The sequence below is a fragment of the Podarcis vaucheri genome (genome assembly GCF_965113315.1).
Source record: "Podarcis vaucheri genome assembly, chromosome: 9".
NCBI lineage: Eukaryota > Metazoa > Chordata > Lepidosauria > Squamata > Lacertidae > Podarcis > Podarcis vaucheri.
Genome location: NC_138767.1, coordinates 41090912 through 41117199, shown reverse-complemented (window position 1 = coordinate 41117199; position 26288 = coordinate 41090912). Strand labels below are relative to the sequence as shown.

The 26288-nt window shown below is 41.4% G+C and overlaps 1 protein-coding gene across 1 annotated transcript in view; it reads right to left on the bottom strand.

Annotated features, from left to right (window-relative positions):
* Positions 1 to 581: 581 nt before the first annotated feature.
* FHDC1 (FH2 domain containing 1) overlaps positions 582 to 26288 on the bottom strand; it is a 36089-nt gene continuing 10382 nt past the window's right edge. The window contains exons 2-11 of the mRNA XM_082237551.1: positions 25997 to 26058; positions 25315 to 25417; positions 18264 to 18349; positions 18075 to 18175; positions 14974 to 15044; positions 14743 to 14850; positions 13735 to 13805; positions 11955 to 12072; positions 7962 to 8126; positions 582 to 4902 (exon numbers count right to left, since the gene is read on the bottom strand). Coding sequence (XP_082093677.1) covers positions 2878 to 4902; positions 7962 to 8126; positions 11955 to 12072; positions 13735 to 13805; positions 14743 to 14850; positions 14974 to 15044; positions 18075 to 18175; positions 18264 to 18349; positions 25315 to 25417; positions 25997 to 26058 — 2910 coding nt within the window. The 3' untranslated portion in view covers positions 582 to 2877. The remainder of the gene's footprint in view (positions 4903 to 7961; positions 8127 to 11954; positions 12073 to 13734; positions 13806 to 14742; positions 14851 to 14973; positions 15045 to 18074; positions 18176 to 18263; positions 18350 to 25314; positions 25418 to 25996; positions 26059 to 26288) is intronic.

Below are 26288 nucleotides of genomic sequence, written 5' to 3'. Positions count from 1 at the left end.
AAAGAATATATCTTATTAGAAGTGTGTGCACTGAAAGAGTCAAAGGATCTGCATTCACATTCAAAAAGGCCTCATTTGACCACAGTTGCTATCTGATCTTAGATCTTTGTATTCTAAAGCAGCATTCCCCAATCTGGTGTCCCCCAGATTATAGCCTACAACTCCCATAAGCCTTTGCCAGAACTCATGATATCTATATGCTACTTCTAGGACCAGAGGCTTCAGGACTCTGAATACCTGTTGCTGGGGAGCAACAACATGGGAGGACTAATGCCCTCATGTTGAGTTTGTGGGCCTCCTATATGCAGCTGGTTGGCTGAGGCATGGACTAGGATCTAAAGCAACAGGGTTCCTTCTATGTTCCTAGGATGAGGGTGATAGGCATTCAAGATCCATTTCCAGCACGCCTCATTTAGTTTCAGAAAGGCTTAACCATTGAAAAGAAACATGTTCTCAACCCATCATTTGAGACCTTATTCAAAATGGATTCATTTCCTTTCAGGGACACCAAATTAAGCATGATCTGCTCCAATGTGAGCCTCAAACATTAATCAAAATTACAATGGAATAATGGAAACATATAGCACAAACCCCCATAAATGGGAACTTTATTAAACTAGCAAGATAAACTCAGAAATGTATAAATGGTCCATTAAATACATCCAGTTCATTTTTACAGATACTTCTTATATAGAAATTTACTTACAGTTTCCGAACATGTAACATTTAAATTATTTTCTCTTTTCAAGCTTACTACCATCAAAAGGTAATAAAAAAAATCCAACACCTGCTTTTGCAGATGAGCACACAAAAAGATACAGGTAGCGCCAAATGGACAGATTACTGCATTCAAACCATGGAGGGAGGAGTACCCAAGAAGCTTATAAAACCAACAACAAGGATTCCTTCCAAGCACCTTTACTATAAAGAGGGAGCCCAAGTCAACTATCACACTGAGATGGTGTCTTGTCTGAGAGGGCCCAATAGCACACTTGGTGACATTCTGGCATACTTTCTGAGGAGTTCCTGAAAACTATTTCTATAATGGGACAAAGAAATAAAAATGTAAGGCCATGAACTGAAATAGTAGAATTGGTTGGTTGAGTCAAGTTCAGCATGGTGCCTCTCTGCTGACAAAAGAGTCTGAGCCAATGGAGGCTCCATGAACTGAAATTGAGGGAGTTTATTTTAGCAAATCTCTCCTTTCTCCTGCAGACATCTACCACATCACTCCTGAAGTTCCTCCACTCCCTTGAGCAGATGGGAGTCGGACAGGGGGCTGCAGAAGGAAGGGAGAATTGTCTTACTTCTGCTAGTAGAAGCATCTGCTAGATCAAAGATTTTCCCATCAATGGAGGGACTCAACTCTCAAGATTCAATTGTCACATCAGTGCAAGTGTCTTGTTGTGACTGGTTACACTTAGTATTAGGTGAAGGAAGGAAGAAAAAGTGGGAAGTGTTAATGGGGAGGGACGACCAGCTCAAAGTCATCTGTCCAACTATTTCCATTGCATGGGTATTTTTAATAAAAAGGGTTTTCATAGATGACTTGGATAGCAACTATTTAAGTACATAGGCTGAGCAGCAACAGCCAGTTTCCCCACCTACATATATGTATCTGGAAAGGGACCAAAGGGAAGGCAGAACTCATAGTGACAAGTTTTTCCTCATTCTCTGTATCTTAGTCTGACCTGATGTCATTTTTTTTGCAGTGAACTAGAGTCTTTTTTATATATAAAAACAAAGCTTATCAAAAAAGTGAAGTTTAAAAAGTAGTGTTAAAATCTGCACCAGGAGCAAAATAAGCTTAATTTACCAAAAATTGGGGGGGGGGAGCTTTTTGTCACGCAAAGAAGGAACTTGCATGTTTTGGGCCAGCTGGTCATTTTGATAAAAGAAAATAGGCAGCAGGGAAATCAAAGGCTCTTCCCCATAAGAGCCATAGCAGCATTTTAAAGTCACCTGACAGTAGTTAAAAACGAATGGAAATGAGAATTGGCAGGAAAAGTGCTCTGCTAGAGGTTGTAGCCCTCGTAGTATCTGTGATGTGTAATATAAATATGGCACTTTTGTATATACCAAAAGCTGGCAAGTTTGCATGTTAACTGACACAAAGGCAAGTCACCTGTAGTCATTTCCCCCCAGCTACTACTTGTGGTTTCTGAAAGTCACAACCTTCAGGCTAATCCTACTAATTCCAGCACCAGTCATTCCATTGGCTATTCTATTTGTACATGCAAGGCAGTTTTGTCACACTCTTGGAGAATAAACCTTCTGCCCAGCAGAGTTTCCCCTCCTTCCTACAGACACACATACAATTTAAGACATGCTGCAAATCCCTCAGATGATATTACAACCAACATCCCTCCCCACCGCAACACAGCAATATCCTGTTTGATCCTATTATAGGCCAGAGGTTCTTTGTGTCCAATTGCCAGCAATGGACCCAGCAACAGACACTTTTTTTTTCTTGGACCCAATGAATTAAAGCGATCCACATCTGCTTTCCATACTTCCCCCAAAAAGAATTCAGGACGGCATTTTCAGAAAAGCAGTGTTCATACAACTGGCCATAATCCCTAGCTCTGTTTTCCTTTCCTTTTCATTAAACAGATGCATTCCTTTAGCGTGTAAAATTCATGTAGAGGTACTATCTCCCAAAAGCAAAGGAACTTTGTTACAGCAATTCCATCACAGTAATGGTCAATACATTCAGTTCAGACATACAGCAGGATCCACACAATGTACCTTTAGTTTGCATTTGGTATTATTAATACGTTAACATTTGGGGTTATTTCACACAGCAGGAAAATGCAGTGTTTAAAAGAGCTGGTTTTCACATTCTGTATTGCCAAACACTACACACACCCTTTATTTTCAAAAGTGATTCAGCAGTTTCCCTATTGTAGTCTGATTTCCATCTTTACATTTGAGGGATGTTGACCTTTCCATTATCATTTGTTCCTTTAGCACGGGCTCCGCTTTAACACTTAGAAGGTCACCATTGTCAGTGTTCCTTTTGATAAACCGAGCACTGTTGGCTCGCTTGAGCGTGCCTCCACCACTTTCCCTTGGATAAGAATCGTCAGAGGCTGTTGTCATCTTCATCCTAGGAAGCCTCTGAGACAGAGACCTTGTGAGGGCCGGAGCTTTGGAAGGGACTGGCAAATCCACCTTGGCGCATTTTGAGGAAGAGGCCACTGTATTCCTTGCAAAGCTCGGAACTGGAGCTGGTGTCTTGGGGACAGGGGCCGTTGTGCTTTTGCTGGCTTCTGTAGGGGATGGGGGTTTGGTCAAAGAGCGGCACATCTTGGTTTCATCATTCTTCGACTTGGGGACATACCTGACTGGTTTGGAGCTTGGCTTTTTGAAGGAGCCCTTGTGCTGGAGTGGCTCCCTCTCAAAATGGCCGCTACTTGAAGCTGCCGTCCCCCTCTGGAATTTCGGCTCCTCTACAGATGTGCTCTGCCTGTACTGAGGTTTTGGCGCTGCCTCTGCGGAGTTGCCCCGGATGGAGTTGCGACGCGTGAGTCGTGCTTCAGGTGCACCGGTGTCTCGGGGCGCAGGCTTAGGATCTGGCTTTTTGGTACAGCTCGGGGGTGCTGCTTTAGTTGATCTGGAAATGGGCACTACTTTTCTCATGCTCGCGTTCTCCGAAGAATTCAGCGTTCTGACTGACGGTCTGGGGGGGTTGAGTGGACCACTGCCGGGTTTTGCAGCACTTGAAGATTTATCTTTCAGAGAATTCCTCTTTGGCCCCACGGCATCTTTGCTTCTCACAGGTTTTTCCTTTGGGAGACCTGACTTGATGCTGGAGTCATCCTTATCAGCAGAAAGCGAGTTCAGGCCCAAAACAGCATCACCACCAGCCTGAAGATCATTCCTAAAAGGGGCAATAGCACCGTCTTTGCTGTTCACTTTGTTGTTGCCCCCGAGCCTTGGATCATTTCCTTCTGGCAGATCAAACATCAAAGAACAGTCAGAAGTCTCAGATACATAGAACATTGGTCCATGTGCCTTATTTCCTGAAACACTACCATCTGAGGATGTGGGGCTGTCACTGCCTGGTTCCAGACCTTCAGGGGCATGACCTGCTACTTTGGCTGCATGGTCAGCTTTTGATTTTCTGAAGGCTGGTACAGGAGGAGCTACTATGCCAGGAGTGTATAAGCTTGAGTCACCCAGAGTCTCCAAACCTCTCACATCAGCCTCAAAATGTACTGCAGATAGGTCCTCCACATCATCTGGTTCATGGGGGTCAAGCTTCAGCAGCCCTGGAACATGTTCATCTTCTTCAAGGGACAAGTCCCAGGGGGCTGCATCTGTGGCTTTCGTACAAGGCACATCGAATCTATACTTGTCATTGTCAGCACTCTCTTGGTCGCTGTAGAGATTAGCATGGGCAGTGCTATCGTCCTCAAGGCTTACCATGTGATCAGAATGAGATGGGGGCAACTGGAAGTAGCTGCACTCCACGCCTTCTTCTGGTGCCTGGTGCAAGTGCAAGTTGGTTAAACCAAGATCTCCAGGCTCTCTAGATTCAGTCCAGGCCACGCTGGGTCTTGCTTGACCTGCATGCTCACGAGGAAGGCTGTTGGACTTGTTTGGATCCTCACCCTTTGAGGTCTCCAGGAAACTCAACAGCTCTCTGTCTGCAGTGACTCCCAGGGAATGCCGGGAACGCCTGGTGCTGACATTTCTGTAAGAAGGACTTTGCGGTCTCTGCTGCAAGAAGGGCAGAAATTCTTCAAGTCCTCTCTTTGTCAACATCCCAACATCATTTTCACTGCTGCTCCTGCCAAAAGCTCCAAGATCCCCGGCAACCCAGGATCGGCGTTTTAGCTCCAACTCCTTTAATCGCTGTTGCTGCTGAAGTTCTTGTGCCTCTCTTTCCTTGTTTTCCTGTTTAGAAAGAGAGAAGGAGAGGGGAAAATAAATTCAAAATTTTTTAATTTAACATTTTTACATTTTTTCATGTTCTTCCCTGTCATTTGAGTTTGGTTCTTGAGTACAAATTACTATGACAACAATTTTCTACTTAGGTACCGGTTAAAGCAGGAAAACTCTCCCTCCCCCAAAAGCATCTATTTAGGCATGGCTGGTGAAGATGTTATGACATACTTGCTTTTCATGCTCAGGTTCATTATCCTGCAGCTTTCTTTGCAATTCAACTTAATTTGAATATTGTTCTGAACCCTAGTTAAATGGTACTGCTTAAGGAAGCCGCCAATTAAAAAACAAAACAAGAAAACCATAATGCAGGTCAGCCAGGTAAATGTAATAAAATTCTTGGTCAGGTTAAACTTTCACAAACAGAGTATATTGAGTACAGAAGGATAAATTCTTAGATATTTATTACTTCTACTCTCAAAGTGTTCTCTCAAATAAGAAGTTGCTGTTTATTTAAAGGGCAAAGGTGCCTATGACATGATGTTTCTTGCTCTTTCTTGAACAGGAAACTCTAAACCTTTGCTCATACATGAATGTATGCAACCTAAAAGCACTAAAGCAAACTAAACATTTTGTGGTTTTGGAACACTTACAAGTGGAGCATGTGAAGCTGTCTTATACCTGGTCAGACTGTGCATCTTTTTAGACAAGGCATGCAGCTCCTTGTAGGCATGGGCATACAGAGAGCTGCCCACGCTTCTGAGGAGCAGCTCCTCATTCAACAGTGGCGAAAGCCACACCTCCAGTGGAGCAGAGGGGGAATGGGAAAGCTGAGCGAGGTGAGGGCTCAAAGATGCTACTGAGAGCCCAAGCGCCTCACCTAGCCCGGCCGGCCAGGAAACAGGCACGCCATTTCCGTCGCCCAGTATGCAGAGGGGTGAAACACAAGGAGGGAAGGCGGAGATTTGGGGTGTCTAAGTTCTTATGCTGGGGGGGGGGACCGGAAGGGGCCACTCCCGGAATCTGCAAGTGATTGAGACGGACATGAACTTTCTGGTCCTGCACTGTAAATAGTTTGCACAAATAAAAACCTGCTAAAGATAGGTCAGAAACCTGCCTGGTTACTCGTGAGCAACCACCTCACTGCCTGACACCCCACTATGGTTAAATTCAATTTCTGAGCAAGGGTTGAATTTGGTGAGGAAAGTCAAATTCAGTATAAGGTTTCTAGGCCATGTGACAATAGGTTTGAAAGCATGTGGGCATTGCCTGATGAAAATTCTGAAGACAGAGACTGGCTAAGCAGGAATCCAGGTCAGTTCTTCAGTACCAAATATAACTACTTCTACTACTACTACTACTACTACTACTACTACTACTACTACTACTTTATTTAAACCCCACCCATCTGGCTGGGTTTCCCCAGCCACTCTGGGTAGCTTACAGCCAAATATGTTTTCCTCACACAACATATGTGCAAATTGACCCAACAGATAAAGGATTTCCCCTGTTTTCTATGCAAATCTATAAATCAAGGAATAATGGTTAGGTTTGGGTTTAGCCTCCTGAGCATCCTTGGATCGGTTGCAATACTGTTGCAGCCTGGGACTTCTGCCACAGATGGATTTAGGGGAGTGTGAGCAGTCTGCCTGCAGTGGGTGTCAAGATGAGAGGGTGCCACAACAACAATGGACAATGGAAGGCAAGAGGTGGGGGGCACCAAATTTTGGTGTCACACAGGATGCTGCTGAAATCTTAAAGCCCAAAGTCCACCACAGATTCTGCTGATGGGGTTTGTTAGGTGACTCCTGCCCAATGGGAGGTGTTCAATGCTGGTCCGACTCAGAGTAGACCAACCGAAGTTAATAAACATAGAATTGTACAATCATGATTAACCTGGCTTCATTCATTTCAATGGGTGTATTCTGCGAAAGACTAGCATTCAATTCCACCCAGAGGCTTACCAAAGGCATACAAGAAGGACCATGGAGGAGTAGGAATTGCAACCCAGGTTTCCTACTGCCAGATGTCCCAAACTCTAATGGATACCCCCTCCATTTAACACTTCTCTCTCTAATGGATGCCCCAGAGCTGAAACATAAAATGGCACACACCACTCTCTTCATCCAGTTAGCAACATTTTTATTCTGAGAAGCAACACCTGCTGCATACTAGAAAACGTACACAGAGTGCACCTGCTTACACTGCTGTTCAAGGCCACAGATGCATGACCTTTTGGATCAAAAGGAGCCAAATGCTCTTCAGTATACATATATGACTCCAGGCACTTTGCCTATTGTCATTTTAAAAAAGCACCAGAAAGATTGCAGTGTTTGCATGCCTCGGGCACAGAGGCCAATCGTGTGGCCACCTGCAGTTTTATCTCTAGACAATGGCTGGTGGTGTCTTTGCTCCCACCCCAAAAAACTGGGCTACAAGACAATGGACTACACAAGACAATGGACCTGATAATGCCCCTTTCCCCTCACCCATTAATACAAACCAAGAAAAAGCATTGTGGGGATTTGCTTGCTGAGATCTAAGGCACTATACAAATTTAATAAGTAAGTAAATTAAAATAATCCTAAACTGTGCCCAGCAAACAATGAAATTTAAACAGCTATAGCTTAATAAAATCTTTTCTGTAACAAAATGTTGGTTTGAGGTTGGAAGAAGCCATTGTTGCAACAGGTGTCCTACAACACACACAACTTTGTTCCATTATATTAAAGTTACCAGACGTCCCCATTTCCCAGGGACAGTCCCTGGATTTACAAATCAGTCGCCATACAAAATCCACTAAAGTTGAAAAGTGTCCCCGGATTCACTGAAAAAAAATCTGGTAACCTTACATATCATATGAAGGATTACCACTATTAAAATCATCCAACAGTAATGCAGTTTAGTTGCATAAAAGTCAGTGGATATTTCAGGTAATATTCAACGAAGTTTTACTCAGAATAAATTATTTAAAGTCAATCGGCATGATTAAGTTAGATCTGTTAATTTCAAAAAGCCAAGTACAACTTAGCTGAATACTGCTCTCAGTTTTGTAGAGACGTTCTTCTTACCTTAACGGCTTTGCTGAACCGAAGACAAAAATCCCTAAATATCTGAAAACATTCTTCCAGTTTCATGGTTTCTTTATCTTCGCATAAGAAGTCCATAAGGGCGTGTGATTCCTTCAGCAGTTCCCGTTTCCAGCGCTCCAGCTCTTTTATCTCTTTTACAGCAAACTTAAAATAAAACCGAAATAAAAATTAGATCCAAACAGAGACTGACCAGTTTTAGCATCTGTTAAAGTCTAGGATTCTGGTGGTTCCCTCATTGTGAGAAGTGAGGTTACTGGGAACCAGACAGAGGGCCTTCTCAGTAGTGGCGCCCACCCTGTGGAACACCCTCCCTTCAGATGTGAAGGAAATAAGCAGCTATCCTATCTTTAAAAGACATCTGAAGGGGAAGTTTTTAATATTTAACGCTGTCCTGTTTTTAACACTTGATTGGGAGCCGCCCAGAGTGGCTGGGGAAACTCAGCCAGATGGGCGGGCTATAAATAAATTATTATTATTATTATTATTATTATTATTATTATTATTATTATTATTATTATTTATTATTAATGTTAACTGGCTCGAGACTACAGGACTATAGTGTTTGGAGCTGTTTGGCTGAAGCTTTGCTGCCGTAGATGAACATATATACCTTTTCTTCCACTGGCCGAACAGGTTTTTTGAAACCTTCAAGACCAGTTTATTAGAAGCAGTAGTGAATAAACAAATAATAAACGAAATGTAGAAAAGATTGGAAGAAAAAGAATTTACTGAGCATACTCAGCACAGCGTCCGGAGTGCAGCGGAGCACATAAAACGCTGGAAACGCCTTCCTTGCAATGGTGGTGGTGAGTCAGCTCAAACTCTTGCTCTCTGGTTGTATTTATGATATCCATTTAGGAAAATTATATTTATGTCCTGTATTTTGCCCAACCAAAGGTGGCAACCCTACTTCCCACAAGCATTTGATTGGTCAGTGTGAGAACAGGATGCCAGACTGATCCAGCAAGCTTATATTATGTTTTTATATGGACACTAAAATTCCAGCACAACACATTTTTAGACAGCTTGCAAGAACTCAGCCTTATACCTGCCTTTCAAACATCGTGAGAATTTGCCTATAGGAACACTTAGTTTGAAACTCAAATCCAGTTTGAGATTTGACAAACACTGTTCAAGCAACATTTGTTTCATCAAGATAAGATGTTGCAGCCATGGATTTTAAGAAGATTAACTTGTTGTTTTCCTATCCCCCTTTGTTCATAACAAGCATGCACACAGGTACTTGCAGAAACCTTTACTCATCTAATAAAAGAGCATTATTTAACAATGAAGCCAGTGCCAGAAATGTATTAATCTTTGTTTTCTCGGTGGTTTCCCTTACAAAGCAAGAAACCAAATGGGGAGCCCAAGGGTTTGCAAATGGGGAGCATGTAAATGTTGCCTTCAGAAGGGTAGATAATCTTCACTTTGTCAGCCATCCAAAAAGGAAAAAAAAAAGAGTGTCACTCAACAAGGTATTTATTGAGATAAGCTAAAGGAGCGACATGGAAAATTGGCTCCACCTTTCATATTAGTAGCTTATTCACCAGGATGGGAGAAGCCAAATTTTAAATCAGGTTACTCACCCACCATTTTTAGGAAGTGTTATATAAGGTGAACCTTGTAAAATGAAGAGCGATTCATTTGGAATTACTCCTGATGTTTAAAACAAAAAACATGGATGCTAAAGAGATTCCAAACATGGCCTAATACAGCAAATTTAGGAGCAATGGGGCAGAATGCAATTGTTCAGACATGGTAACAAATATGCTGAGCAGCGCATGGGAACCTATATAGAGCCAACTATAGGAAATGTGCAGCACAGAATCTAAAGTTCTCCGGAGCAATAAATAAATTGCACCTGAATATCTAAAGTGTGAACACAAAAACAGGTTATGAAATTACTGTTTGAACTGGGTTTGTAGACTCTGGTTTGTGCTAACCATGCTTATACATCTGCTCCAAGCAAACCAGGGCTAAAGCAGCATTCCAGATTCTCCCACCTGCCTGCCAGCAAGCAACGCAACAAGCAGGTCTTGCTATTATCTCTCCAAGCATAGCCACCAGGGAATGAGCTTTGCTAAGCAAGCTGAGCCATGATTTCACTGCATACTCAGAATCTTAAATCAGGGGTAAGGCAAGAAACCAGAATTAAGCTCTATCTCTCGCACCCAGCCATTGAGAGCAAGATTTGCAGGTCCCCACCTTCAGCTACAGTTGAAGGATTTTGGGGAAAAACGTGGTTGCTTCTGTTTAGTGCAAAGCCAACCCTTTCTACAGTTTTAGCAGCTATTGCTAGAAAACAGTACGAGCAAATGCTGTTTCCTACAGATGTTTTCAGACACTCATAAAATAACCTCATTGATTTAAAAACAACAACAACAAAAACCAAAACAAAAGCATGGTACTTTGCTTTCCTGAAATTCAGAAATCATAGAAAGAGAAAGATGCAAATTATTTAAAAATTTGGGAGCTATAAACCAATCAAATCTGATGTGCTAGGCACATATTCTCTGAGACATTGCCACTGGTGAAGTGTTTCTCCAGTTACTATTGTACTCATGTACAGAGACAAATGAGACTGTTTCTCCTCTAACGTCTCCATCAAGCATTTCACAAGAAGCAAACAGGTCTATGGGAAGGGGTCAGAAAGGGGTCAGAAAGCAGCCAGAATCTTTAAGTTTCCCTACATAACTGGGAGAGCTACAAACTTGTTCCTCTTTACAAAAAGCTGGGGTTCTCAGGATGCATACCCAGGAAAGCCAAGTTGGAAAGCCAAGTTGTGCAATTCACTGGATGACATCAGCATCTTTCCTGCAGACTACCAGTACAGTGGTGCCTCGCAAGACGAAATTAATCCGTTCCGCGAGTCTCTTCGTCTAGCGGTTTTTTCGTCTTGCGAAGCAACCCTATTAACGGCTTAGCGGATTAGCGCTATTAGCGGTTTAGCGGCTATTAAAGGCTTAGCGGCTTAGAAAAAGGGGGGGAGCGGGAAAAATCGGAACACTCGCAAGACGTTTTCGTCTTGCAAAGCAAGCTCATAGGGAAAATCGTCTTGCAAAGCAGCTCAAAAACGGAAAACCCTTTCGTCTAGCGGGTTTTCCGTCTTGCGAGGCATTCGTCTTGCGGGGCACCACTGTATTTAAACTGAAGCTTCTGTGGAATTGTTTGCAATGGATATCCAAACATGTCAAATTAAAATAAAGCTACCCTTCCAAAAAACAACAAACCAACCAACAAACCCAGGGATAAAGGCAGCACATAGGAGGGGGTGTCTGCTAGAGGGAAAAATTATTTTAAAATCTTTACTTCTTCACAAGCAAAAGATAAACCAATAATTTAGTTCAGAAGCATTACTGAAATACAGTTTAGGGCCACCTAATTTAAGATGAAATGTATCCTTGCTCTTCAAAGTAGCAGATAAAATTGCAACTGTGGTCTAAACCACAGAGCCTAGGGCTTGCTGATCAGAAGGTCAGCAGTTTGAATCCCCATGAGCTCCAGTTGCTCGGTCCCGGCTCCTGCCAACCTAGCAGTGCGAAAGCACGTCAAAGTAGATAAATAGGTACCACTCCAGTGGGAAGGTAAATGGTATTTCCATGTGCTGCTCTGGTTCGCCAGAAGCAGCTTAGTCATGCTGGCCACATGACCCAGAAGCTGTACGCCGGCTCCCTCGGCCAATAAAGCGAGATGAGCGCCACAACCCCAGAGTCGGCCACGACTGGACCTAACGATGAGGGGTCCCTTTACTTTATCTATTAATGGCAGCTGCCTAAGCCTGATTGCCCCCACACTCAGCATTCTTCTCTGTAAAAAGGCTCCCTTGAAATGCTTACCAGTAGTATGAAGCACTGTGGCAGGGCACTCCTAGACTAAATATTACAGCCTTTTTAAGGACATTAGTGGAATTCACCAAGGGTACAGAATATGGGCATAAGAAGGAACTGAGGTGGCAGAAATCTCCCAACAAACCTGGAGGAAGCCTTCCATCTGGTGAAACAGTTCAGAGTCCCGCCGAATATTATCCTTAAGAGACTTTGTTTTGACAGAGAGTGAATGGAGCTCTGCTTCTATACTTTCAAGAGATATTCTGCAAGGAAAGAGTTGTAATTGAAAGCAATTTTAGAGAGAAGAGTTACCCACCAATAAGTGCTGACTACCTAACTAATTAAAAACACACACATGACAGCAAGTGTTATAACACAACGAGGTGAACAAACTGGACCTGCCAGTTTAGCAAATCTTCCCACAGTAGAAGATATGACCTAATAATTTCCCCTCCCATTATTTTCAGTGATCAAGGTTTTATGCCAAAGCAATTTCATTAAGAAGTTTCAGTAATGGACTCTGAACAAAGGGCAAAATATTTACCCAGACTACCTGTCACTAAATTAAAAGAGCCTGGGATTCCCGAGTCACAGATCTTGGGCACCCAAGGAGTCATAACAGTGGTGGAACATCTGCAATGTTACAACTCCTGTTCTGTGCAGCCCTGTCCATCACCACACAAACTTAACTAAGTTTTAAGGCAGGGGCTGAGTGCACAATGTTTTTTTTCTTGAGGGCAATATTTCCTTGGGAATAATCTGTCAGGAGACACAGACCAATGGTAGGCAGAAACAGAGAGTAAAGTGTTTTGGATGAACTAATCCAGAATTTGCTTCCCTTTTCACCTTAGATTAGAATCCCAACCCTATTTAGCAGCAAGCTTCTTGTTTTGATGGGTAATTTCGGATCTACAGAGTGTTTTTTTAGTACTGTGTAACAGACCAATACAGCTACTGTTCTGATAGGCAAGTGGAAGTTAATTCTTTTCTAACATTAGCGTTTTTTGCACACGCATGGCAGAAGCATACCAATATGCTCTCAAACATCTTGACTGGTGGGGTAGGGTAGGAGTGTTTTTTCCCCCAACCAGAGAAAAATTAAAAGACGGAAACAAAATGTTAATCAAATAGATTATTGCTCCTTGTTGTAAACCTACACAGAAAGTGAGAAAACACTTTAAGAAGCCAGGAAAAATAAGGAAGGAATGCTAATGGGATGGAAGAATGTGACAGCTTAGTAGGCATGGTTGCATGTGGCCTCTAGGGTCACAGGTTGCCTATCAGGTGCTTTAAGAAGCTCTAGTCACTTGTCTCATCACCCCCGTAACTGAGCTTCCCACCTGGTGATGAGAGAAACATGTATGTTTTCTTAACAACCACATTATAAAAGAGAACCAATTGTTGTTCTCAGTTCATTAGTTCCCTGCAAATTGTTATCAGCTCTCAGTTTAAAAATAATAAACCACTGCACTATTTCTGCTCAACCTTACATAACTTGATTCTAAAGTTTGATTTTCTGCTTGCAGGATTTTTTAAGGATTTGTCACCAAACCACAGGGATAATTCTTCCCCAAGAGAGTTACCCTACCTAGGTCAGTTGAGGAAAGCTGTTAAATCACCAAATAATCCCCTGTAATACCAATACTTAACTCTAATCAGTTGTTCTATCAACAAAATTATGTGGAGACCAATAACCTTGAACGAGTTAGCAGTCTTTCTGAAAAGCCCTTAAAGATAAACTCAGAAAACCTCTAAACATGAAGGCATGCTTCAGGCATCGTTCTATCCACAGTGAAAATGAAACCACAGAGTCTATAGTAAACACTTGTTAAGATCTCAGTTTTCACGCCAAAACTTTGTGCATGTATTGAAGTGCTTCACAAAGAAAAAAGTTCCCAGTCAACGTTCTCAGTTTTCTTGCTTACCTGGCTGCCTCCTGAACGTGCTGTAGTTTGTCTGAAAAGGCTAGAAGAACTCTATCCTTCTTTTGGGCTTCCTAAAACAAACAAGATGACCCCATAAAATTCCACTCCCATGCTGAAACAGTACATAAACTTAGAGGTCTTTTTGGAAGTGCAGCCGAAGAGCTTTCTGTTTTAAACCTGCTGTGTTTGTTTTAGAAGACTCTCTTTTAGAAGGCTAGGAAGGATCCAATTAAACAAGGTAAAAAAGACATTTTCTATTTTAGAGAGCCTGAGAATTAGTAATCCTTCAGTGAATTCAACCCAGGTGCACTAAGGAGAGCTATTAGGCAAAAGCAGTGTACTAATGCCATGTATGCAATCTAATACAATATTTCCTGCTTAATCTCCACCTAATATCCCCTCTTTTCTCTGCCCCCCTCCCCCAGCGCCTTCAGATTAGCTGTTAAACCTATTTGCACAGGGATATTCACAAAGTCACAGAAACTAATGCTAAGACTTAGAACAAACTAGGCAAGGATTAACTATAATCACCATCAAGGTTAAACTAATTGCAAATTGACAATTATATACATGTAAGGAAAATCTCGATCTATGCAACCAGTTTCAAAAGAAATAAGAGGGCATTGCCCTCCTCTTAAATCTTATGAGAATCGCACACACCCTGAAGTATTATCAGCAAGTAATCCATCAGATCTGGTAGCTTCTTCACAAACAACAGTTTAAGATTGGCATAGCTAGGTAGACAGGACAATCTAGAATTGGGAATTTTAAATACAATACCCAGAAAGTGCTTGTTCCAAGACTTTTAACTGCATGCTTGCTCTGCACATTTTAGCATTGCAATAATAAATTAATGAAACCCGCGCAGATCTTAACAATAACAATTAAAATTAAATGTTGCTCTTAAATTATGTGGCTGGCATGCCCCCCCCCCGCCTATCAATCACCTCCCCCTGCTCCTTAGATTTCTGCAGCCTGCTATCTTGGAAATGATTGTTATTTACATACCAAAGCAACAAAATGAAGCAGATTCATCCCAGGCTTGTTTGCTTTTGTATCTGCCAACTTGAGTAATGAGGATAGCTTAAAGCCAACTGCATTGCCAGCATATCCTCCCTAAGGAGTGGAGGGGGAGGGGTGATGGAAAAGACAGACAGAAGAGGTACAAGATGTCAATCTGCAATACTGTAAATGCTGACCCTCTCCCCCAATCCCCCAAATTGAAGCTTGTCCACTTACTGCATTCATAATATTCCCAGCCTGAAGGACCAAGTGCAATATGGAATGTAACTCTTCACAGCACATTAGCTCTGCAAAAACAACAACAACAACAACAACATAAGGTTCTGAATCCATGGGCTGTTTTCAAATGGCATCCAAGAAAGATTTTATTGCTCCAGAAAAATTGCAGTCAAACCAGGCATTATTAATTTTTTTTGGAGGGCGATTAAAGGAAAGTTCCCAAGCAAGGCAAGGGAAAAGCCAAAGCCCTACTGCCAAGCCTCAAGCTGACTGGCACACTGAGTATTTTGGAACCAACTCTGCAGAGAGTCTGACCAGATTGCCTGTTCACTTAACAGCGATGTACAAACCAGCACTACAGCCTGATAAGGTGCTTGACATTATATATGGAATAGTTAAGTCAGCAGAGCATGAGACTCTTAATCTCAAGGTTGTGGGTTCGAGACCCATGTTGGGCAAAATATTACAGCATTGCAGGGGTTGGGGCTAGATGGCTCACATGGTCTCTTCCAGCTCTACAGTTCTATGATTCTATTCCTAATTGTTAAATGTTTTCAGTCACTCGCTTACCAATAAAAGAAGGGCAAGTAATCTGAGAAATCTGAAGAGGCAAAATATACAAGCAGTTTTGTCTATTGAGTATCACCAAGGCTGTCAGGCAAGGGCCAACTAACCTGTAACCCTCCAAATGTTGCTGGACTACAACTCCCATCAGCCCCAACTAGCATGGTCAACAGTCAGGGAGCATGAGAGATGTAATCCAACATCATCTTGGGGAGTCACCGTTCTTTCAATATACTGATTAACCTAGTGTGCTGCATTGGAAGCCAACAAATCATTGTCAGCCTACAAGCACTTTTTATTCCTCAACTTATTAATTTGCACATTTCTGAAAGAGCCCACTGTTATTCTTGTTCAATAGATGTGACCTAAAGGCCAAAGGTTTTCCTGTAACCAATGCTTATGTACCCAGGCCACAATTAAATTCATACATTATAAGGAGTATGTGGGAGGAAGCAAGAAAATGAAACAGGAACTTAGAATGGTCTGTTTGAGTAAACGCTGCAGTTTCTGGGTCAGTTCATGAACTGCAAAATGCTAATTTGGATGTATGAAGTGTTTAAACAAAGCTACAAATATAGTATGATTTATTTTTCTTAGATCCCACCCTTCCTCTTGGGAGAGCCTAGGAAAGTTAACCATCATAATAAACACTACAAAATAGTTTTTAAAAAAACCACAATTAAACCACTGACCAGCAAGAAATAAAATGTATCAGAAATAGTACTGGATGAATCCCAAGCCAGAATTAAGATTGCCGGAAGAAATATCAACAACCTCAGATATGCAGATGACACAACCTTGATGGCAGAAAGTGAGGAGGAATTAAAGAACCTTTTAATGAAGGTGAAAGAGGAGAGCACAAAATATGGTCTGAAGCTCAACATCGAAAAAACTAAGATCATGGCCACTGGTTCCATCACCTCCTGGCAAATAAAAGGGAAAGAAATGGAGGCAGTGAGAGTTTTTACTTTCTTGGGCTCCATGATCTCTGCAGATGGTGACAGCAGTCATGAAATTAAAAGACACCTTCTTCTTGAAAGAAAAGCAATGACGAACCTAGACAACATCTTAAAAAGCAGAGACATCACCTTGCTGACAAAGGTCTGCATAGCTAAAGCTATGGTTTTCCCAGTAGTGATGTATGGAAGTTAGAGCTGGACCATAAAGAAGGCTGATTGCCAAAGAACTGGTGCTTTTGAATTATGGTGCTAGAGGAGACTCTTGAGAGTCCCATGGACTGCAAGAAGATCAAACCTATCCATTCTGATGGAAATCAGCCCTGAGTGCTCACTGGAAGGACAGATCCTGAATCTGAGGCTCCAATACTTTGGCCACATCATGAGAAGAGAAGTCTCCCTGGAAAAGACCCTGGTGCTGGGAAAGACTGAGGGCACAAGGAGAAGGGGACGACAGAGGACGAGATGGTTGGACAGTGTTCTCGAAGCTACCAGCATGCGTTTGACCAAACTGCGGGAGGCAGTGGAAGACAGGGGTGCCTGGCATGCTCTGGTCCATGGGGTCACGGAGAGTTGGACACGACTAAATGACTAAACAACAACAACCACCAGAATAATTAACCTATATGCAATTCTTAACGTATTGAAATAGTGTACATTTTCTATGTACAGTCAAGTCCATGCTGATGCTTCCCTCCTCATTTTCAAGCGCTTACCATCAAGCCATTACCCCTTAATGCCAGAACACTTCTCTGTGCACTTGGCAAGTGGGTAGCGATCCATGAACTTATAGCTCTTAAAAGCAGATTCAAGCCTGAGTGCACACACCTGCCAACCTGAAATGGTGATGAGAAATGCAGTGTAGGGACTGGAGTAATGGTAAGGAGAACTTCTCAAGGCTTTATTGGCTTCAGTCATATGGTTTATTTTAACTGTGGTTTGCAGTACAAACCAGGATCAGTCTTGTAGATGAGCACGTAACCGTGGCTCATTTTGCCTAATTGTAACTGCTCTGTAGCCAGGTGGGCATCTAGGGTAGGGCATGAAAATGAACCAGGGTTATGCCAGGAATGCAAGATCAGGTGTGATGAGAAACCATGGTTAAATACAAGCTGAAATTTGTAAACCAACATCAAACCATGGTCTTTGATTTGATCACAACCTGATTCAAGGTGGATCACAATGACAGCATTACAACCATAGAAATATAAAGTGAAAAAAATGGACATGTGTTTTGGCTGTATGAGGGGTCCCAGCTGAAAATTACCAGAATGGATGCCACTACTCCACAAATGAGAAAATACTGCAAGATATTTCATATACAGGAAAGGAGTATCATCAGTACAAACAAGTGGGAAAATGACTTCAATAATGTGGCCTTGTGATCAAAGTTAAGAATTTTGAGACACATATCAGACTGATAACACACACGCACCTTTGTGGAATGTGTCAGAGCTGGCTAGCTTCCTTTAAATAGCTAATAGGTACCTGAAATTCCAGATCTCATCTCTCTAGTTAAGTTGATTAACCTGCTAAGAAAAACAAGTGCCTAATGCATGCTGCAGCATGTTTAATTACCCTTTGTAGCCATTCTTATAATTGTCATGTCTTTCTGAAGAGAAGTACAAGATGGGGAGAAATCTTTTTTTAACACCATGGCTTCGAGTCGCAGTGAATAGCTGAAAAACAAACAAATTAAGATTTAGAACTGGTATACAAGTGAGAGAGAATTTATAGTGAATAGAAAAGGGCTTAGCGTTTCCTTACTTTGGCACCTGGATTAGTAGGTACATAAAAGAATCTGCTTGACACAGTTTTGATAGGTCTCCATTGAAATCCTTTAATTTCTTTACCTAGGAATGGGAGAGAGGGACAGAGAGACAAGAGGTTGATAAGAGGTTGATAAGAATCAAACTGGTCACTGCTCAAACCAATGTTAAAGAATGAACTGAGATTTAAGAGCTCACCATGATTTTAAAAATTGCTTTTGGTGCTAGGACTAGATCTTATGGCAGATAGCTACAACAAAAAGCAATGCCCATGCATATATTACCAAGTAACATTGGGTTTGCCATTGTCCTTTAAGTTTCTCTTCCCCAGATTCACCTGTCTGTTATTGCAGGATCAGGATATCTCAGCACAACATTCATTTTCTGCCACTAACATTCATTGGGGAGAGAGATAGGACACTGGGCTGCTGTTTCCAACAAGGATCCTTTGTCTGCTGTAAGATCTAGTTCAAGCCCAAGACACTTTGTTTAATACAAACATTTAGAGGTGGGGTTGAGTTTTTTGTTTCTGTTTCTTGCTTTCTTTTTGGCAAAGCTTGATAGCATACATCCAGGAAGTATGCCACCATGCCTGAAATGTATTTACTTAAACAAGCTTACACTTTCTTTTGCCCCCACATTTATTTATTTAAATGTTTTTATACTAGCTTTCATAGCAAGGCACTTCACCAGGCATAGGCAAACTTGGCCCTCCAGATGTTTTGGGACTACAACTCCCATCATCCCTAGCTAACGGGACCAGTGGTCAGGGGTGATGGGAGTTGTAGTCCCAAAACATCTGGAGGGCCGAGTTTGCCTATGCCTGCACTTCATATAGAAAAGGCAGGACAAAGGCTTCCCAGGACCCACACTGTTGCCAACTGATGACAGGAACTTTGCAGAGTCCCTCTCCCCACATGCCAACTGCTGAGCTGTGGTGCACCATTTGCTCCTTATCAGGGAAAAATGGAATTGTGAGTTATGAGCCCCTGAGCTGCTGTGTGCCCAGGCAGGGTGTATGTGTAGCAAGTAGTCCTTGTCGGGAAACTGTATCACAGTAAACCTTCCCAGCTGCTCCTACATAGCTCCTGGTGTGTCTGCAGGGCTGAACTGTGTCCGATAAACCTGCTCTTCTTTCAACCATACTTTTTTGAAAATGTAATTGTCAAACAAGCCAAACTCTAGAAAAATGACCTAGTTCTCTCTGTGCTTAGAATTAACAAGGGGGCAAAGAGTTGTTCAACTGTTTATTTCTAAGAGTATTTTTAAGCCATCAGCTCAAAATCAATCTCATGGCAATGTACAATAAAAAAATTAAAACAATAATAAAATAATAAAATACAGAACAAACGAACAACACTGAATCCAGTTAATTATCTAGAAAACCTGGGCAAAACCAACGTTTTCAGCAGGTAATGAAATATAAAAATGATAGGAGCCTGGTACATCCCCCCCCCCAAAAAAAATTTAACTGTCACTCACACACGCCTCTGTTTCAAACATGGGCTCAATTCAGACTTTGCCTGAATGCAAAATATTGCTTTGGGGCAGCAGAAAGCATCAATGAATAAGTGCATTGCTAGGAAAAGCAGAGATTTCCACAAGCATTAAATGTGTTCATTTGACTGCTTATCATTGAAATGTTTTGTCTGACAGGTATCAGGCATGCAGAGGACCACGAGATCAATCTCCATGTTGTCACAAAACTGGCATAAGGCAAACACACCTGGCAGTTAATAGTACTGTGTGCTACAAGACAGCACGAGACAGCCTGCCAACACATTACCGTGGAAATTATCAAAAACAAGTTGTGTCTCATTTCTCCCTCCCTCCCTCCCTCCCTTTCTCCTTTAGGGGGACAATTTCACACATTCTTGGCCTTTACTCAGACAAGGATATGGTATCTACATTACTTTTGGAAAACGTGAGCCTACATACTTTACAATTTGTGGGTAGATTAATAGAACATGAAGAGGGAAATAGTTTACTTAAAAAAATTAAAATCAAACTTTTACATACTTCTAAACTTGCAACACCTAAAGCAAACCTGTAAGAATTTTAAAAACCTCTTTAAAAAGTTAATAATTGCTTTGCTGCAAAGATAATTGAAGCACTCCTACTTAGTATGCAAATTAATGATCGTAATATCTGTTATGTATTTATTTAGTGCTCCTTGAATCCTTCATAGACACTGATTGTGGAAGCTGTGGGTGTACAGATGGCTTCAGTACTCATAAGGTACTTTAAAAAAAGGCACCCACGCTGAAGAGAAGGGTAGGCAAAATACAAATGCAACGTTAACTGGCTATGCTTTATCAGGGCAGGCATATTTCATAAGGCGTGAAGTTAATAGGCTTGTTTAGGCAGAAATGGAGGTGGACAGCTTCTATCATCCCATCGTACCCTAACCCTTTTGCACACCTGGTTCTGATTTCTAAAACTAGAAGTGAGAAACATGGCAAGAAGCTGCACCCCTTACTGTATGGATCCATAAACTAAATTCCAGATTTGTAACGGGACAAGGGGGTGGGGTGGAGATACATTGGTATGATTAGGTATTGTGAAGGCAAAAGCATTCTGCACATGTTCAAAGACCCTCTGTATTGTACACATTCAAAAACTGAGCCCCAATGTTTTTAGATCTGGGATGTGCCCAAGAGCTACTTAAACAAACCCTACCTATATCCAAATGTTTTAAAACAGGCATGGCCAAACTTGGCCCTCCAGATGTTTTGGGACTACAGTTCCCATCATCCCTGACCACTGGTCCTGTTAGCTAGGGATGGTGGGAGTTGTATTCCCAAAACAGCTGGAGGGCGGAGTTTGACCAAGCCTGTTTTAAAACTTGGAGAACATTGCAGCAAAGTTTCCCTTTGTTCAATTACCATTATTTTTTATAGACTCAAATTTCTGGCTCCCTCACAAAGTCAGTAACACAGTGATGTCGCTCACATGGGTTGTGTGGATTCCTGCCATTTCCCCCTCCACTGAGACTATGAACATTGGTATGGAAACAGATGATGCAAATACAGTGGTACCTCGGGTTAAGTACTTAATTCGTTCCAGAGGTCCATACTGAAACTGTTCTTAACCTGAAGCACCACTTTAGCTAATGGGGCCTCCTGCTGCCGCCGCACCACCGGAGCATGATTTCTGTTCTCACCCTGAAGCAAAGTTCTTAACCTGAAGCACTATTTCTGGGTTAGCGTAGTCTGTAACCTGAAGCGTATGTAACCCAAGGTACCACTGTATCCAAATGCAGAGCAGAATCTATCTGGTGGCAATCTATAAAACAAGGGTGGTTTATGAACGGGGTCTTTGAAAATATGCAATGTCCACCACCCATTTAAGAGATTGGAACTCTTCCAAAGAGATGAATGGAACCCATTACCTTAGTATAAGAATTATGAGTTGGACATCACATATATTATCAGTTGTCAACCTGGGAGGTGGGCAGCAACTGAATGAAAAAGAATGAAGCAAGTCCTACCTATATAGTTTCTGCATACAGTAAGATCTTGTTACAGGGAAGGTACTTCTATGCTATTAAGTACAGATTTGGCCCAAAAACAGTTTCGCACATTCAGGATTTGGTGTTATTGTGAGTATACAACAATGCAACTCGTGTGAATATTTCATACCCTCCCCCCCCCGAAAAAATGTTACAAAGTAAATGATGTATTATTTAACACAACACAAGCCACTTGCCACTTCTTTATCTTCACGCTTGATTTCTATTTTTCTTTCCCCCAACCTATTTGCATTTCAGTTTTTGTACATCTTTTTAAAAGACAACTCAACGATTGGAACATTGCTTAAGCACTTTGCTCCAAATGTCACAAGCCTCTGACAAATAAGAAATATGAACTTTCTAGCTGAGCAGGTACAATAAGGAATAACTGCTCGAGAGAAGAACTTCAGTAGCCTATTGCTTCCTAATGAGCCATTTGCTACTGATGGATAGAAAGATACTTTGGCAGGGAATACTATGCAAAGGAAATATTTCAAGGGCTGGGACCTGTAAACAGGGTGATACATTGTTCAACTCTGAATCAATGAAAGTTGAATTCTTTAACAATGTAAACTAAGCGAAACGGTGTAAACAAGAGTCCATAAATTTAGTCACCATGGAAACTGTCCGTCCTTCCTCTGGCAATCATCCCTGCCCTCATCTTCAACTTCCTGAGCTTCAAAAGGCCCTGCCTCTTTCCTGAACCTAAGCTTGTAGGGGGAAGTTTCCCAGTCTTCATGCTACACTTTATAGAAACATTCTGAGCAGCTCCAAAGCACAGCGTGAAGTCAGAGATGAGACTCTACTCCTATCCTGAGCCCTTCTGTCTTCTTAGGAAGACTTAGGAAAGGGGCACAACATTTGTGGACTTCTGTATGTGTTCAGGGAGCTATGCAAGAAGATCCTGTAGCGTGACTGCTGCCGCCTTCTGAACTCTGTTTACTTTCTGAACTCGTAATAAAAGCCAGAATGTTTTTTATTATACACCCAGTAGCAAATACAATGTCTAAAGAATTGTAGCACACAACTGATACTGATTTTTCTATATTAGTAACTTTGTAGTAATGTAACATTTTTATATGTAACTGTGTATTTCTGTAATATTTTGTTTTAGTTATCTGTTGTTGTTTCTATTTTCTGTACACCACTTAAGATATATATTTAAAATATATTAAGCTGTACAGAGATTAAATAATCAACAACAACAACAAATTCCCACTCTTCCTTCCCTAAAAAAGAAGAAGAAGGAAAAGAATTGTAGCACACAGTGCACTGGGTATATGGGTAGTTAAAATGCTGCCTTAAGTGCAACAGTTACAGGTAGGTAGTCATGCTGGTCTGCCGTAGTCGAAACAAAACAAAACAATAAAAAAATTCCTTCCAGTAGCACCTTAGAGACCAACTTAGTTAGTTATTGGTATGAGCTTTCGTGTGAAGAAGTGTGCATGCACATGAAAGCTCATACCAATAATTAGGTTGGTCTCTAAGGTGCTACTGGAAGGATTTTTTTTATTGTTTTATTTTATTTTATTTATTTTGTTTTGTTTTAAAGTGCAACAATAGTTGGGGATTAACATGCTAGCTTCTTAGCTTGCTCAGATCTTCAAGCTAACACTTCAATAAAGAGCTAGCTTGCAATCCAGCAAAATGTTGCAAAGTGTGACTATTTTCATTACTTCTGCACCGTAGCAGTAAAACTGTGCAAGTCGAAGCATGTTGATGTTGAGTTCTACCAAAAGCATCCATGATATGGCATACACTTGAACACAACCCTAATTGCAATACTACTATTCCCTCACTTCCTTTGGCTTTGCACACCACCCTCTCTTCTTTCCCAGTCCATCTGTGTAAAGTCATCTCATTTGGCAGCTCTTCGTCTTTAACAATGCTTACTGTCACTCTTCTCATTCCTGGGAACTCACGTGCTCATGGAGTCAGCTATACTTAGAAGACTGCCAAGGCTACCCTTGACATTCCACACTTTTCAGACCCAGAACTTTGGGCCTTTGCTCACACATGTGCACATACATGTTTCTCCCTTCTCTTGCATCTGAGACTGAATGCAGAAATCATTGCTTACCTTCCCTCCCCCCCAACCCCCCCCCAAACACATACACAGATCCTATTCCTTTGGAACCACCATTAGAGAAACCTATTTCCCTTTGTTCCTAAATATGCAACTTTTGCCATGTGTTCATCTTTGTTCCTTCCTTCTCTTCTTATACACAAGCTAGAGGAGGAGATGTCTTACAACTTCTGGTTCCTCCCCCCCCCCCCCGCATATCTAAAAGAAGTCATTTTCCCCTGTTTGTATCTACTGTTGGGACACTCTTTCATGACTGGGTCATCCTGGGCCTCAACACTGGTCTCTGCTAAAGCCACCTTTCCCTTTAGTGATAACATCTGCAAGCCAGTTTATATATTCAGGGAAGTATATGACATAGTCCTCCATATGAAAAGAGATTCTGTATGAAGGTTCCAAGGAGCAATTCCACATGAACATTCTGTGGTGGTCCTGGATGTCAGAGTTGGTTTTCCATGAAATACTCAATATCTACAAACTTCTGTTCTTATAGTTACATGGACTTTTTTACTCTCCAGTCCCCAACAATCTATTTATTTTCTCTCTCTTTTTGTTAGCACATAGAACACCTTCTCTCAACCATGCTGCTCTTATGCCTGGAACAACTTCTCTATTACTGCGCTTCAAATTTCCATTCTTCCTTTTAGTTCCTCCACACAATCCAGTTTCCCCCCAGAAAGATTTTCCTGGCCTATTCTGTTACTGGCCACTGCCTTCCTACTCCTTAGGGTTGTCTTTTCTTGTCCATCAGCACTGTTTCATCACTTATACAATCCTTCCACTAAGCAAGACTGAATACGTAACAAAAAATGTTTTCAAAAAAATGCTCAAGAGCACAACAGGAAAGGAGTAATTAAGATCCCTAATGTATACTGATGGTTCCATAACACCACCTTTACAAGATATAGCTTTAGCATCCTCCTAAACAACATTTGCTCAAATTTAACATTGCTTCAAGGCTGCTGTAATGTCAGGTTTTGTGACATTAGTCAGCAAGTCACAGGATAAGCATTATATTTTTGGTTTAATCCTGACCTGAGTTCAGCAGAGTTCCACCACTGCTGAAGAAAGGGGGCAGGGCGAATTATTTATTTATTTATTTATCTATCTATCTATCTATCTATCTATCTATCTATCACCCCTCCTATTCTCCACAGCCACCAGTGCTCCCTTAAAAACTGCCCCTGGGAATTTTGGGGACCCCCTAGAACATTGTTTGAGGTGGTACTTGGGCTGCAGATGGAATAAGAAACTTTTGCGGGATCTTAGCTCCCAGAACCAATGGAAGATACCCTTCCATCCATACAGGATCAAGTCTGGATCTGACTCACTATCTTGGTCAGTTAGAATACCCCCCCCAACAAAAAAAAGACATATCTTTCTCATCTTCAAGAACATGTAGCTAATAGTCCCTGTTCAATTTACAGAAGTTTTTCAACACAATCCTCCTCTTACCTCTTCTGTTTCTGGCAATAACTTGATGAGTTCACGTAGTATTTCAGAACCATAGAGATCACTTCTTCCTGAGTGGAGATCTTCAATTATGGATTCAACTGATCTTGGTGGGGAAATATAAGAAAGACATACAGTTTGATCTAGGAAGTTTGCATTTCCATAAGATAGAACATTAGATTTCTTGCATGTTCAAGAACACAACCAAGCTGTTTTTGCTTCATATGCTATGACAGCTTCATTGCTATACAACTTTCAGTGGCCATGCATGGTATTCCTATGTGTCCTCATTGCAGGTTCCACTGAAATGAATAGAACTGTCTAGAACAATAATGCATTAATGCCAATGAAACCCACAATTCTTACTCTTAGCCTTTTTCACACATAAAAGAAATGACTTTAGATAAATAAAACATTAATCTTCAAACTATAATGGGTTTGAATCCTTGAAGAGAAACACTGAGCTCAACTGAAAATGAAGTATTTAACTATAGACTGCTCAACTTTACAGTAATATTAGCACATGTATAAGGAAAATACAGTACAAGTAAAGTTTATGCATTTGTACCCCATTTTTTATTTAGATTTGGCTTGTAGCTATATTACTTATGGGGAGGAATTTCTCATTTTCTACCATATTTTTATCACCATGTCTGACAGTTGCAATAGTCATGTAACATCTTACTTTTTAAACTGCTTAAGAAAGATCCCAATATTCATACTTCTTTTGGCATCCAAAATATTAATCTGAAAAAAAGAGAGTGATGCATTAAAAGGCTTGTTCAAACAGAATGTTTTAATAATGCTGGATTACTTTCCTTACATTTCCTGGCATGGAAAAGCAGAAGAAAGTTCTATCCTATAGCAAATGCAAGGATAATTCTTCTGTGATATGCAGATAATCCCAAATACTGTGTAAACATTCATGCACCATGAAAGAAGTTGCCATTAGAGCCAACTATCTGTAAACCAAAAAT